This window comes from Lutjanus erythropterus, chromosome 21 (assembly GCF_056507025.1).
Source record: "Lutjanus erythropterus isolate fLutEry1 chromosome 21, fLutEry1.hap2, whole genome shotgun sequence".
NCBI lineage: Eukaryota > Metazoa > Chordata > Actinopteri > Lutjaniformes > Lutjanidae > Lutjanus > Lutjanus erythropterus.
Genome location: NC_139337.1, coordinates 12,257,601 through 12,272,996, shown reverse-complemented (window position 1 = coordinate 12,272,996; position 15,396 = coordinate 12,257,601). Strand labels below are relative to the sequence as shown.

Below are 15,396 nucleotides of genomic sequence, written 5' to 3'. Positions count from 1 at the left end.
GTGTGTTTTCCATATTGTTGTAAAGTGATCCTTTAGAGGAATGTTGATACACAGGATCTGTACATAATTTTAAGAGTTTGTTCTTTATTATCCTCTTCACTTTTTTAATGTAGCTCATGTAGACTTTCATATGAGATGATGAATTTGATATTTTCATATATTCTTGATATTACACATATGGCTTTTGTATTACTGTTTTTCTCTGTATTTTTTCTATGCAATTTATTGAACCGTTAATGTTATTTTTAATACTGATCACCCTGCGTGGTTTGAATGGTTAATAACAGGTGTTGTTATGGTGCTTGTCAGCCTATTGAGGTGCATGATGTATAAACATGGTAATAAATATGGCTATAAATATAGCTTAAAGACAGTGTGCACGCCTTACCTTTTTACCTGTTTTTCTTTAATTACTCTCCCACTACCTGACTTCAGAAATGAACATGAAATGAAAGACATAGTTTCTGCATTTTCAGATATTTATTCATTGCACAGTAATAAAATCTTTGACATACAACTTTTAAAAACACCTAATAATCTCAGTTGCATTTATTGGTCCAACATTTCACTCATTGTGTGTAAACATCACCTGAAATCATACAATTTAATCACAAACATTACAACAAAGTTGCAAGATGAATTATGCATAGTAATCCTCAGGCTCACTGAAAATCTGCTACAAGGTTTTGAGTAGTTAATGGACTTCTGATGTATAAATTGCCCAGTTTTGAGCTCCATTTGAAATAAGGGCATCTCATGAGACTCAGTCAATAGTGTAATAAAAGAGCTGGTGCTAAAATTCACTTAAAACCTATTCATGAGTAAAAACGTTAAAAGTTTATCTAGTCTTTGGGCTTTAGCTTGTAAACATTAGCAGCCAAGATGTTGTGGTGTTAAATGTCTCACAGGCACCGCTGGGCCATGTTGATTGTGCTTCAGTACCATGCCAGCTCCTGGGAGTGAATGGAGGCAGTGACATTAGCTTCTCTACATGACAAGTTTGACAGAAATCTTCATGTCAGCTTTCACGTTGAGAGTCGAACCTCCCTCCTACCACCAACCCAGCACCTGTTCCTCAGTGTTGCAGCGTAAGTGTGAACTAGTGTCCGTAAGGTAGGTATTGCATTGTAGATTATTAACTTCTCCTCCAACTCCAACATATCTGACATTTAATTCCTAACAGATTTCTCTTCATAAAAGAGAAAAACAAGAGTCACTGACTGTGTTTTCATGCACAGAGAAAGTTCGCTTCTGACCTGGCTGTTGTTTTCTTTGACGTGTTGGTTTTTATTCAACCAAATATTGAATTCTTGACATATAAAAAGGCCTATCAGTAAATAGATATCAAAAACGACTGTCATAAATCATTTTTGACTGAGATTGCACTAGTAATATCTGCCATGTTTTTGGCATTTCAGTACATATCCTATGTTGCGAAAACCAAAGAGGAGTGGGATGTTTCCATGTCACTGTGCCTGTCAGCCAGGCATCTTTACCTGTTTATCCAGTCTAAGTGTTTCTCAGCAGGTTCAGAACTAATTTCTCTGTGTATGTGAACCAGCCAGCGACTCTGATTGCACCCTAATGATCTCATCTTGTGTCATCAGTGACTCCCTCCCTGTTTCTGGAGGAGCTTTGTGTCAGTAGGGTTTTATTTGTGCACTCTGTCCTCCAGTGCTTTCAGCTCAGCCTCCACCTGAGCCGGCAGATCAGCTCCAACTTGCTGAGTGAAGTAGGTTCTCAACTCCTTCGTCTCCTTCTGCCAGAAAGGTGCAGGAACGTCGAACAGGGCACCCATATCTACCTTGCTGCCTAGGCCTTTAGTGTCGATGGCGCCATCTTCTGGCAGCCAGCCGATAATGCTCTTCTTGGCTGCCTCATCCTCCCTCTGCCGGCTGCAGCGCTTGAAGATCCACTCCAGGACGCGGGCATTTTCACCGAAGCCCGGCCAGAGGAAGCCGCCGGTTGCATCCTTCCTGAACCAGTTGACATGGAAGATCTTAGGCAGCTGAGTCGGGGCCTTTCGGCTCTCCATGCTCAGCCAGTGAGCGAGGTAGTCGCCAAAGTTGTAGCCGAAGAAGGGCCGCATGGCAAAGGGGTCGTGCATGATCACCTTGCCTGAAGGAAAACATTAAACACTTTGTAATAACAATAATAATAATAATAATAATAACTACTTATCATCCCATTATCTAAAAAGTGTCAGCAGCAAAACACGTTTTAGCCACTTAGAAAAAAAAAAGCTTTATTAGTTTAAGTGTACACTATTATTTAGAATATTTTCACTGCTTTGCCTTGCCATCAGTCAGCCTTTTATATGAATTAAACGTCACTTCAAAATCACTTTCTCTCACTCAACCAGACTCCAATCAGTAATTTTATCTTGCACTAGAGCTGCTGGTCTACCGCTGCCTCGATCTTCTAGCTCGTTTTATGTTATTGTATGACTTCTGTGAATCTGATCTACCCCTTTAAAACACCAAAGTCACACAAAACACAAACAAACTAACAGATCCAAACAGTGGTAGACCAGCAATTCTCTTGTTCTGCAAAGTAAAATTACTGATCTCACCCATGGAGTCTAGTTGAGTGACAGAAAATGATTTTAAAGTGATATTTAGTTCATATGAAAGTGGTTTCCCACTGGAAAAGGCCAGGGGTAAAGTGGTGAAAATATTCTAAATATAGCATACACTTAAATTGAAAATGATTTTTTAGGTGGACCTTTTTAAGTGGCTAAAATATGTTTTGTTGTTGACCCTGTCCACAGCAGTTCATTGCTTAGCTTCCATGCTAGTGCCCCTCTCTGCTTCTCCAAACTGGTGGCATGTTGTCTGATTAATAGATTGATTATTGATAAGTACATCATACAAACCCACTTCAAATAATCCAAACTATCCCTATAAAAACACATCATCAACAGGACAACTCTGTAATGTTTGATTTATTACAAGTTATGACACAATATCTAAAAACTAGTCAATCAACTCTAAAGCAATCAAGGTCATAAATCAGGACAAATCTATTTATAGGGATTTAGACCACGAGAAATTGTGTGTGTGTGACTTTGTACCTTTATGCTCAGCAGCTGCTGTGGCCTCAGACCTCATCGCAGCTCCAACAAAGACTCCGTGTTTCCAGTTGAAAGACTCGTACACCAGAGGGACTCCTGACAACATCAACATTTTATCATGTTTAATGCACAGCTGCTTGTTCACTCAACTTCTCATGTTGGTGTGTACTACAACCTACGTGTGCTGCTGTGATGACTCACACATGTAACATGTTAAAGACAAAGACAAGACAAGGACTGTGTTGTGAGGCAGTTGTGCACAGCATAATTACTGTGTCACACCCACTGCTGTATTATTTAATTACAGTACCTATCATGTGACTAAACACTGTCTTGTGCAACGGACAACAATTATTTCAACTGGTCCAGTGCTGAGACAGTGCTGTAGCCGCCACACCGTAATCCTTACGGCCAACTGCACGCTATCCACTGAAGTCCAGCAAAGTCTACTAAAGGTGCTTGATTTCTCCACTGACAGGCTCAGATTATTATAACAGTCTGAGAATATTGTGAAAAGGATCCCTACAGAGATAGACTTTAAGAGTAAGATACACATGCTGTTTCATTATTCTTGCAAAAGCAAAAGCAATTTTTGTTTGGCAATATTTGTGTTGATTTATCATTGCAATTTTAACATCATAAAACACACCTGAACCCCTACTTCACCGAAACAGAAGTGAAAATATTCTGGCTGTACACACGGTTTCCCCCCACTGCTTCTCTGATGCCCTGAATTCCCTCTCCATTCCAGATATTTTCACATCTAACACGGTGAATTTAAGGATTTATTTTGACTGAACCACAGCTAGTAATTGTTGGAACACTGGAAAGATAAGACAAGAATTTATGGTGACTTGGTGATACAATTTCCCTTCCCAGTTTCTTGTTAAACAAAATGTATTTTATTCTTTCCCTAAAAAAAAAAGACCTCTCTGATCCCTTCCATAAAATTATCAGACATGACCCCATCAAAGGCAAAAACAAGCACTTCTGGTGAACATACTTTGATGTGCAGTATGTTACGTTGTGGCTCTGTTTTCCTTCTGATGGCTGCAGTGTCTCCCTCAACACTGGTCCCATTGCAAAAACTATTGTCCTTTAGTTTATTTAGATGGATCCTTTCTGTGTAGTCACACCACAGAAAACTAACCACTAAATGCTTAAAATGAGAAATATATGTTCAAATGTTCATCAAATAATATCTGTCAATATTAGAGAAAGAAAGTCTTGATTCATATCAACTGAAAGCGGTGCTGACCTTCTGGCCTCCTGCCACCGAAGATAATGGCGTCGATGGGAACGCCCTCCTCACTTTCCCACTGGGGGTCGATGATGGGACACTGAGCCGCCGGGGCACAGAAGCGGGAATTGGGGTGGGCACACGGTGTCGAGCTTCCTGTTTACAGAAGAGAGGAAACAACAGTTTATTCCACCTTCAGTGCTTTGTGAACATCGACTCTACATCTGAATATCAAGGTTCATACAGTGTCTAAGGTCACGACATTTCTAAATGACACTGCTTTGACAGACCACCAGATGTCACTGTATACACTGTGGCTGTTTACTTTCCACCTCATGTTACCTTGCTTCCAGGTTTTGCCGTGCCAATCTGTGAGTGTGACCCCTGCAGGGGGGTCAAGGCCCTCCCACCACACTCCTCCATCGCTGGTCTCGCCAACGTTGGTGAACATGGTGTTTTTGGCGATGGTGGCCATGGCGTAGGGATTGGTCTTGTCTGAGGTGCCGGGGGCCACACCGAAGAAACCGTTCTCTGGGTTGATGGCTCTCAGTTTACCTGGACAAAGACAGGATGAGAGATTACATGAGGATTTACTTCACTACATATGGACTAACAAACTTATTCTATGGCTGCATTTGAAACCACCTACTAGACTAACAGTATGTACTGACTGGACAAAAATGTAGCATGTAGTATGCCAACAAAAGCAAAACTTGCAGTATGCAGCAGCATGCACTTTGCCTACTGTATCCCACAATGCAACATGCTAGAACAGTCACACAGACAGTTGCAGCCAACACAGCAGATGACTTCAGCAATGTTAGGTATTTTAAATTTTTGCACATTTCTGTGGCAAATGCTACTTAAACCAGGTTCAGAAGGTTTAAACAAGTTACATGTAAGACTTTTTAAGATCTAAGAGTGATTTAAGATGTTTGTAAGACCATTATGAGTCAATAGTGGTTATTGGTTTCATGTTAGTTTAATTTTGTAGTCGATCTAAAATTAAAATGATTGGATTTTAGACTCTTTAATGACCTGTGGTAACCCTAAAAAACATCAGTAAATCTGGTTCCTTCTAATTGTTAGCCTGCGCCGTCTCTCAGGTAAATGTTCATCTTTGGGAAAATCATGGAAATCCACATTTTATATTTCTCTCTTTTTTAGAGAAAAAATGGATTCTCCACAGCGGCAGTGGTTTCCATAGGTGTACTGTTTTTACAAAACCAGCTAAGCCTGGCCTATCATACTGATCGATTTAACAGTTTCATACTGTATAGTACCATGACAGCGGTAGTCAATCATACTGCATTCGTTGGTAGTAAGTAGTAGCTGGCTCTGAATACAGCCTGTGTGTGTGTGTGAGCCGTCCACCTCCCTCTCACCTTGGCTGTCAAACTTCATCCACGCAATGTCGTCGCCCACACACTCAACCTTCCAGCCTGGCAGAGCTGGTTTCATCATGGCCAAGTTGGTTTTACCACAGGCACTGGGGAAGGCCGCCGCTACATAACGCTTTACTCCCTGAGGGTTGGTGATACCCAGGATCTGACGAGAGGAGAGAGTTGTGAATATGAGTTCATTCTTTAATTTTTATCGAGCAGGATTTATGCAGCAATTTTCACTCACCAGCATGTGTTCGGCCAGCCAGCCTTCATCCTTGGCAATGCGGGAGGCGATGCGGAGAGCGAAGCACTTCTTCCCCAGTAGAGAGTTTCCTCCGTAGCCGCTGCCGAAGGACATGATCTGCCTGAGGTCTGGCAGGTGAGATATCAGCACCTTGTCTGGGTTACAGGGCCAAGAGTTGACCAGAGGGGCTGTAGAGCAGACAGACAGACAGAAAGATAACAGAACAGAGGAATGATGTCATAAATAATGGAGGAGATTTATGTTTTATACAAAGCACTAAGACAACTTGTCTCAGGCTTTTTTAATTTGTACCTTTGAGTGGTAAAGGTCGTCCCACAGAGTGCTGGCAGCGGACAAAGTCCACTCCTTCAGCCAGTTTGTTCAGGACAGGAGTGCCCATGCGTGTCATGATCCCCATACTGGCTACAACGTATGGTGAGTCAGTCACCTTGAAGGAGATCAAAATGTTTATCACCCTGATCTACAACCTAATAACCATAAAAATGCTACAGCAATTCATTACAATAGACTGTATGATAAATAACTTTCATAAATTACAGCAACAAAGCATGGTTAGGAACAACACAGCAGGTTTATTGCTTTATTGCATGTTTTTTTCTGATATGAAATGTTGAGGAGCAAAGTCAGTACCTGGACACCATATTTAGACAGAGTCGAGCCTACTGGACCCATACTGAAGGGAATCACATACATGGTCCGACCTACACAGAGCACACAGAAACAACACATTAATGATGATTATTTTTCACTCAATGCTGGACATGAAGGTAATATCGGACTGGAGATATCGTGGCCTTTCCTTAAAGGTACCCTGTAGGGTTAAAAAACAGAAAAAGTCTGTGCTGCTACATGTGAGTTGTAACAGTTCTATGTTTTTAGAATTTCACAGTCAAATAGCTATTTGAATAAAGGTTTTTTAACTTCTTGTCAGAGGAGTGCCTTGGACATTTCATATTTTATTTAATCATTTCTGTTAAAAGAGCATCTTCAATACACTTGTTTGAAGTTCTGAGCACTTTGGACCTTTTGTTTTTCAAAGCACCCCGTGGGCTTTTGACCACTAGTTGCAGACACAACACATGTTCCTGTTGGATTTCATGCTATTCCACTGACTGTCAGTTGGCAGGGGTAAGGTGTTAAAAACCCCACAGTGATACTCCAGCATCCACAGTGAAGAAAAAGACTGCCAGCAAAAAAACATGTATGTAACTGGAGGATTTGTAAGACCTCAATTCATGTAATTCACAACTTTTGTTTTGTTTAAAATAGAACTCCACAGGGCATCTTTTATGGCAGCCGTTGTGAATCAAGCATCAATGTTTCTGATGCAAATCAAGTGATTTTTCCCCGTCAATGTATTGTTACAGTTGGGACTTCAGACGTGCAAAACATCCATGTTGATTTGCAAATGCAGTTACACTTTGAGAACACATTTGGTGAAACATCTGTTAAAGAGTAACTTTGCAGCCCCTGAAAACCTTGCAGTGGTTTAACCTTTCATGTTGATATATGGGTGTACTGTGGACCCTGTGACATCACACTTCTGACCACACAACATGCTTTAAATCAGGCGTTTAAAAATGGTTATAGTTATAACTTTTCATGGGGGCCATATGACAAATTGATCAGGCTGCGGTGGATCAGACAAAAATGTGATATTAAGTTCTCGTAACTGTGCAGTCGACTGTATATGGGGTACATCTGCACACAGATGTCAGTGTGCTAACAGCTGGATAATACAATGCTCTTCTACAGCTGGTTACCTTTTCTGAATTGCCATGTGATGAATGGATTGTGTTGGATTTTAATTGTAATATTTCCAAGTTGTAATGATGGCCTCTTGGGCCACACAGAACCCGCCACTGGGATTTATCTGGCCCCCAGGCTGTATTTATCCCAGCTCTACTTTAAACTTTCAACCTGAGAGGGCGGTGAACACTGTTTTCACTCTGCTGTTAAGTTAATCTTTAAAGAGAAAAAGCTCATTTAATTCTTGTTAAATTTTCAAATAGTTCAGATTAAAATATAACTGTTGACAACACACATCTCCTGACAACAAGAGTCAAACATTTCATTCCATCCAACAATATACCTGCCATACAGCCGGGGAAACGCTCTTCTCTGGCCCTCTGCCAGTCAGACTCGCTCATCCAGCTTCCCAGCTGGCTCTTCATCCCTTCAGCAGGAATAGGGATCGTGTCCCTCTGGTTCTTGGTCACAATCACAGTCTTGCTTTCCACCCGAGCCACGTCTTTTGGGTCTGTGCGTGCCAGCCAACTGGAAAAGAGAGCAGGAAACAGCACTAGTTAAATGCGAGCACTTAAAGGCGTTGTATGAATGCAAGTATACAAATTTAAAGCCCTTACCAGTTCTCATATTTGGGAAGCCTCTTGACCATCCCTTCCTTCTCCAGACCTGCCAGGATGTTGGCCGTTTCCTCCGGTGTCCCTGTCACCACGTGCACATTGGCGGGCTTGCACTCATCCACTGCTCCCTTCACAAAATCAGCCACCGCCGGGGGCAGCGAGGGGATGGAGGCCAGGGACCGAACCCCGACACTGGCTCCGACACCACCATGTCTGAAAGAGAATGGGCATTGAAGTACATTTTTGACCCTTTTGTTGTGACCACTGGACATTTCAACTACACTGACTGAATGTACTGAAACTTGTGTATTTTTATTTTGATACAACATGCTTTTCTTTTTTACACAGGCATAAAAATCTTTCTACAAATTGAACTGATATTAAAGTAGTCATTGCTAGAGAGAGAACCTGATGTTGTTTGACAGTCTGGTGAGGTGATTTACGATGCCCTGTGGCTGAGCTGGGCGTAACTCTACACAAATTAAATGAACTGACGCCTATAATGTGGACAAACCTTGTCAACTCATTTCTGACCTTTCTGTGGAGTGCATTCCTGTGCAAAGGTATTTTCCTGCAAGACTGTCACACAAGTTTCTTCCAAAATATGGACACATGAAAACTGTCTGACAGTCCTGTGATCTGTGATCTACGTAACACTACAGTGGCCTACCAGAACATCTAATTTTCCCTCCGCAGACGCAGCTTTGTATACTACAATGTCTTGTTGGATTTACAGACTTCACATCCAGACTGGAGAACACGCAGCCTTCTGTCTGATCTTATTCAATAATTTATGGGATGCTGACATTAGTCAGGAGATACATGAGTGCAGATTAGTTGGATGACCCAGCTCTGACCAGAGTATATTGCAGCGAGTGTCCTTATTGATGGTCACAGTTGGTTTACTAGGTTCATTTCTCTCCAGTTATGACACTTTTTGTGTGCATTATCTTTGTGGCTGATCTCATCTTCATTTAATTGGGTGTGGGGGCAACAGTTTCAATAAATTTTGAAGCAGAAGTCTTTTATCAAGAGGCGTGATGTTGACTGGACAGTTTGAGCGATTGTCACCCTGCATCATCAGGATTCAGACCAACATCCTTGCATCTCTTCCTCAAATCTCTCTCTCATATCCTCGCTAGGAGGAGGAGCCAAGATGGGAGAAAAGGCACCAAGTGGAATGCTTGTTCTTACTGTGATACAGCATAGTGATTGTACTACTACTAAACAGAAGAACAGCATCACAATTTGACTTTGACTCTGGAGGTAATGTTCCCACACTGAGCTCCATGTTCCCTAAGACTGCTAGCTAGTGAAGCCATTAGCGGAGTGTGTGTATGCAAATTAACATATAAGTAGTCAAAAATATCTGACATTCCTAATTGGGTACAACTACATGAAGAAATGAGCAAAAAGCTATAAACGCTACTGCTGCCAAATCATTTCGTATACTAATTGATACTGATGCGAGTTTTAAAAGTCACAAGGGAGCACATACAACTTTAAGTAAGGAGAAAATTTGAGTTTTTCATGTGACAGTGCTGCCATGAGGCAGTTATTGGGGCAACCTGAGAGCCTCAAATGGACTCTTCCACATAAAGAGAGGCATGCAGGGGGCCGGCTTATTGTTTGTTAGCGGCATGATAATCACAAACACACGCCACTGAGAGGGCTGCAGCTATGCAAGCTGTTAAAACACAAGCGTGTGTGTGCATCTCCTGTCCATCCCCAGCAACGGTCTGACAATTGAATAGACAATGTGTGTTTGTGCTTTGTCTGTGGACAGTGTGGACGAACCCAGATGACCTCTTTAGAAACTCAGAACTTCATAATCCTGTATCCTCTAATGAGAAGTCAGAGAAACCACATTTTAGCATAAGTTGATCCACAATCTTCCTTCAGTCAAAAATCAGTGTCTAATTTGACAGGGGTTATAAATCACACTCCTTTACTTTGCTGTTTCAAAGACAGCGACACAGTTGTCCCATCCAGTGCAGGCATGCAGCTCCCAATTGGCTGCAAGTCGAGTGTCGTCATGTGTGCATCACATGCACACACACACACATTTCCTTGTGCGCACAGACACACATGTGAATCTGGTCAGAGCATTCAAAGGGCATGAGCGGCAGGCATGCCGAGAGGCTCACAGTGACAGAAAAGATAACGTGTAAGCTGACAGCGAGGGGGCAAAGAGCTGAGAACAGTGTCCTGCCAGCCTCAGAGTCCAAACTCTCTCTGAACAAGGGACCTGCACCGTGCCAGTTGTTTAACCATTGATGTGGGAGTAATTCATCATGAACAGAGTCCGGTCTGTGCTGTATACTCTGACTGTTCAGCCAACAGAGTCCAAATGAGAGAAGATCTGAATGGATACCAATGTTGATATGCTCATTTGAGCCGGCCTCAGTTATTACTCAAAATGAGCTGAATCAGCAGGAGTCAGTGGTGCAACAAGTGAGACTTTGGTGGCTCTGGGTTTCACCTCAGGCTAACCTGCCTGGAGGTTGTTGAGATGTATGTATGCACCCTGAAAGGAATACCTGCCTACACTACAATCACAGTGAGCTTTGCAGGTGGAATTACAGCAGTATCTATGAGAAAGTATCAGGTATCAGTAAAGTAAACAAAAAATGAATTTAAGTGGGATTAGAGCATTAGCATAGCATAGCAAGACATGAACCCCAAAGTGCTCCTGATGTATGTATGTATGTGTATATAAAGAAAAAAATACAAGTCTCTTTGGACAAAAGTGTAAAAAGATTTAAGAAAATGTAGCTTCGCAGCTCAGTTAAGTATAATGAGGCACAGTAATGTTTTGGGCTAAACACTAGCATCAGCATGCTAACTGCTCACAGTAACAATGCTAACATGCTGCTGTTTAACAACTGCAATGTTTATCATATTCACTCTTTTAGTTTAGCATGCTAGCATTAGCTAATTAACACTAAATGTAAAGCACAGCTTAGGCTGATGGGGATGTCATTTATTTTACAGGTTATCACTATCTTGGCAGTGCCTGACCAGGTTAACTACCCACTCATCCAAAAATGAGCACAGAGGTGGTACATGAGCGGAGCTGAGGCCAAATGAACCTAGTGGCTGAGCGAATACCTGTCACTCAAAGTGGGCACACCCTTAATTATGCATAGCTAATTTTAAGCCAATTTCTCTGTAAAGTTTCATTAACAGGGGAAAGTAGCAAAAGAGACATAAGTCGTTTTTGTATCAGGGTGTAAACATGTTTATTTCTGCTGTAAAGGTGGACAGTTTAATGGTGGGGGTCTATGGAGATTGACTCCCTTTTATAACCAGCCTCAAGTGGCCATTTGATGATCTGCAGTTTTTGGCACATCGGTATTGGCTTCATTTTTCAGCCCTGAAGTCTGACACTTTTTTTTTTTTTTTTTGGTCATAAATCAAAGTATTAGACAAAGTGAAAAGACATGATGATAACACTAGATGAAAAGTCAGGGGATTATCAAAATTACTACAACTCATCTTGAGGAGGACATGAATGCCTGTCCTTAATTTCAAATGACAATCCACCCAATAGCTATGAAGACCTCTTCCTCAGAACCACAAATATGAACCTCATGGCGTTGCTACAGCAAACGACAGGGGAGTGTTACATCTCTGCACACCCTGTATCCATTAAACAAACTTCACTTTCTCTTTTTCACAAAAGAGACATTGCTCATGTGGCAGAGACTGTGATTTTCAGTGGATCTTCAGACTTCTTGACTAAAATCTGAACAGGTAAATGGATGATTAGCTGGGGGGGACACATGTTCCTGAGAACAACTGTACCACAACAGCCTACACTAACCTTTACCCACAGAAGATAAAAATTAAACTTATCTGTGATATTAAATGATCCAGTCTCTTAAATCAGCTCAACAGTACTTTAGTCTCAAGCCCCCACAGAGTAAATGAATTACCTATGCTTCCAATCATCCACCCTGTCATGCCAGTAATTACTGTAACCATTCGGGTGGTGCTGAATATTATCTCCAGTGTGATTAGGATTAGGAGAGGAGATGGCTGGATTTGAAGTTAATGAACAGAAATGAAGTATTTGTTGATTATTCTTTTGCTTGCAGGCTTGAGACTGAAGATAAAAGGTAAACGGATTAGCAGCTTTGTTCCTCCTTTGCATCAAAAAAGCTGCAATATTAGAGATCCTGAGTGGACTCTGATGACCTTTGCTCCCAGTTTCCCCTGCAGTCATTCATCCACTTGTGCCTTTGTCCCTGACTCCCCATTCCTCACCCCATCCCCCATCCCTGATGAGGACAAGCACCCCCCACTTAACAAATTTAGCAGATTTATCCTGACTAACCCAGCTTTCAAGAAAACCTTTTAAATGTGACTTTTCTTTAGAGTTGAAGCAGGGAGCACCAGTCTCTATTTTTTAAATGTACATTTTTTAATTAAATGACACTATCCATAGAGGAAACAAGGAATGTCAAGGAACAGATAACTCTGGTATGGTATCCATTCCCCACACGGTCTCTAGTTTCCAGCTGTGCAACTTTTCTTCTAAACACACCTCCAAATCAACAAGCCAATCCTCTCACCCTACAGCCAGACACGCCTACACTCCTCCTTCACATGGATCCTGGTCAATTGCCTCTCTAGGGCAGAGTCTACACATGAAGTAAGCTGGAATATCATTCAGAACATGCACACGTGCTGCATACATTATGCTCACTCTTGGTACAGCGCGTACATGGGGAAAAGCACATGGAACATGCTCCGAGACGTTCAGGCAAATAGAGGAGTGATGACTCCAGCCATTAACAATCTGTCAAGCAGAAATACAAACAAAATGCACAGAGACACGGGCCGTCTCACATGCCCCAACCACGGTGTCACTCACATGCATCCTTAAGGAGAAGATAAAAGCAAACACACAATGCCAAGGAGGGCTCACTTTAGTGACTCCAGAGTCTCTGTGTGATGTTGTGTCACCACAAAGCCTGCAGGGAAAATGTGGTGGAGAGAAGGAATGCAGAAAGACAAAAAAAAAAAAAAAAAAAATCTACAATGATGTGTTTTATCTATAAAGACAAAAGTCTTCATTCAAGTCATCAAGTCGTCAGTCACCTGATCTGAGAGGCCTGTCTCTGAGATCAAGTCCGACAAGTTCCTGGCAGCAAGCAGCAAACCAGTTTAGAGTACAACAAAGTCTTAGCAACAAGATCAGGCTTTTTAATCAGCGATGCCAAATTATTAAAATATTATCAAAATCACGATATGACCAGGTGCAATATCCAAATCACAGAGGCTGTGATTTTTTGATAGTGGAAAAATGTGACAAAACAGCATAAACATGAAGTACTGTAGTGCTGCAGAGATGCTCTGGACTCTTGCTCTCCAGGTGTTAAAAAAACATGTTTGTTTGGTACAGGCCCCAGTGAATGTCACATTAATATAATTTAAATAGTTTTTTTCTAGAGAAAATGAAAATTGTGATGCAGAAATTAACATTGACATTCCAAGTAATCGTGAACCCTATCATAATATCTGTCAAAATAATCACAGTATGATTTGTTTTACCATATCCTGTAGCCCTGCTTCTGGATGCTCCAATAGTGGCACTGAGTTATCTCATTGGAAAAGTATGTTTAAATTATGTTGTCAGTTTTGTGTTACACAATTGTCAAAACGAATGCAATGGTGTGTTGTAAGCACTTAACAAAGGTTTCTGCTTCAGAAAAGCTGGTGAACATAAGCCTCTCCCAAAGAGGCTCTTACTAATGAGGCAGGATATTTGTCCACAATATATTTTGTGTGGAAAACAAATAATAAAGAGGCTAAATTAATTGGCATTTATTCAATAATTTAACTTAAGCAAGCAAACATATTAAAGCCTGACCAATTATCAGCCAGACATTGGCCTATCACAGCTATATCGAGCTATTTCGGTATCTGCATATGTCCAATATGTGCCTACATGGAAGGTTTTTTAACAAAACAGATTGTTTTTATTTATTGGCTACCTTTTCTGTACATATAACTATTTATATATTTTATTTATAGTTATTTATGATTATTATAAACACTGTTTCAGTGTCTTAATGTCATTTTGGACAATAGCATTTATTATTTAACTGTAAAATATAATATTGATAGACACTTTTGAGAGATCATTGCATAAAAATGTATTTATATACATTCTATAGTCTTTATAATACATTCTGGGTACTACTTTACTGCGCCATAATATCATGATGGGACCCAAACATCCAGTAACAGTTGGGCTTTAAAACACAGGCCTACATACCAAATTGTGTAATAAGCCCATGGTTACTGAAAATAAAGTTTATGCTCCAAAAAAAGGGGGTGTCATTATCCTGAAGAGGCTCATATTATATAGACAGGACAGTAAGTTGCTCACAAGACACGTTCTGTATGTAAAATATTTAACAAAACATTCATTGAATGTACCTAACCAGGCAAAAATATACATCAGATTGAGTTTTAAACCCATTTGTGCCTGAAAGAGAGCAGTGAACATTATCCCAAAGAGGTTCATGTTAAATAAGCAGGACAAAGTTCTCCACAATACATTTTCTATATGAGTAGAGGAAAATAGTTGATATTCAAGTAAACCTATGTTTATAAATCTGTTTTAAAAGAATAGCAAAGACAGTTAGCAATGTGCACGTTAAGTTACACTTTACACATCAGCTTAAATACAATGAAATGTATCGTCCACGAAGCTAAAACACGATTTAAACTACAAAAAAAGTCACAGTTACTCACCTTCTTATGACTCCCAGCAGCAGGCACGACATCTTTGATGTAAAAATCAAACTAGCTTATAAAATACAAAAGTGTAAAAAGGCAAATGAAGTGGTGTGAGGAGGTGAACGAGGAGCAGTCGGTCGGAGCTGCTCTGCTCTCTGAGGAGACCTTGCACTTTGCTCAACGTGTACATTCACACGCAGTCACATACACCTTGATGTCAGCAGCACACCGCGGGAGGATGAAGTCGACCACAGCGTCCAGATCAGTCCAGTCCACCTCACTGCTTCACTCAGGAAAGTTTCAACACCGGGTCC

The 15,396-nt window shown here is 41.0% G+C and overlaps 1 protein-coding gene across 1 annotated transcript; it reads right to left on the bottom strand.

The window, feature by feature from the left end:
• Positions 1-461: 461 nt before the first annotated feature.
• pck2 (phosphoenolpyruvate carboxykinase 2 (mitochondrial)) lies at positions 462-15,351 on the bottom strand. The gene is made up of 11 exons (XM_084747572.1): positions 15,098-15,351; positions 8,330-8,542; positions 8,056-8,240; positions 6,594-6,664; positions 6,255-6,390; positions 5,943-6,130; positions 5,699-5,861; positions 4,656-4,868; positions 4,332-4,469; positions 3,074-3,169; positions 462-2,118 (listed from the first exon to the last, which is right to left on the bottom strand). The coding sequence occupies exons 1-11, from the start codon at positions 15,127-15,129 to the stop codon at positions 1,652-1,654; spliced, it is 1,902 nt and encodes a 633-aa protein (XP_084603698.1). The 5' UTR covers positions 15,130-15,351; the 3' UTR covers positions 462-1,651.
• Between the last annotated feature and the right edge of the window lie 45 nt (positions 15,352-15,396).

What these genes read in the sequence shown, in the direction of transcription:
- pck2 (XM_084747572.1), bottom strand. Translation starts at nt 15,129, where the DNA reads ATGTCGTGCCTGCTGCTGGGAGTCATAAGAAG. An exon ending in TTTCCCCGGCTGTATGGCAG is followed by an intron (nt 6,665 to 8,055) that starts GTATATTGTTGG and finishes TGCTCTGTGTAG; the next exon opens with GTCGGACCATGTATGTGATT. An exon ending in TGTCTAAATATGGTGTCCAG is followed by an intron (nt 6,391 to 6,593) that starts GTACTGACTTTG and finishes ATCTCCTTCAAG; the next exon opens with GTGACTGACTCACCATACGT.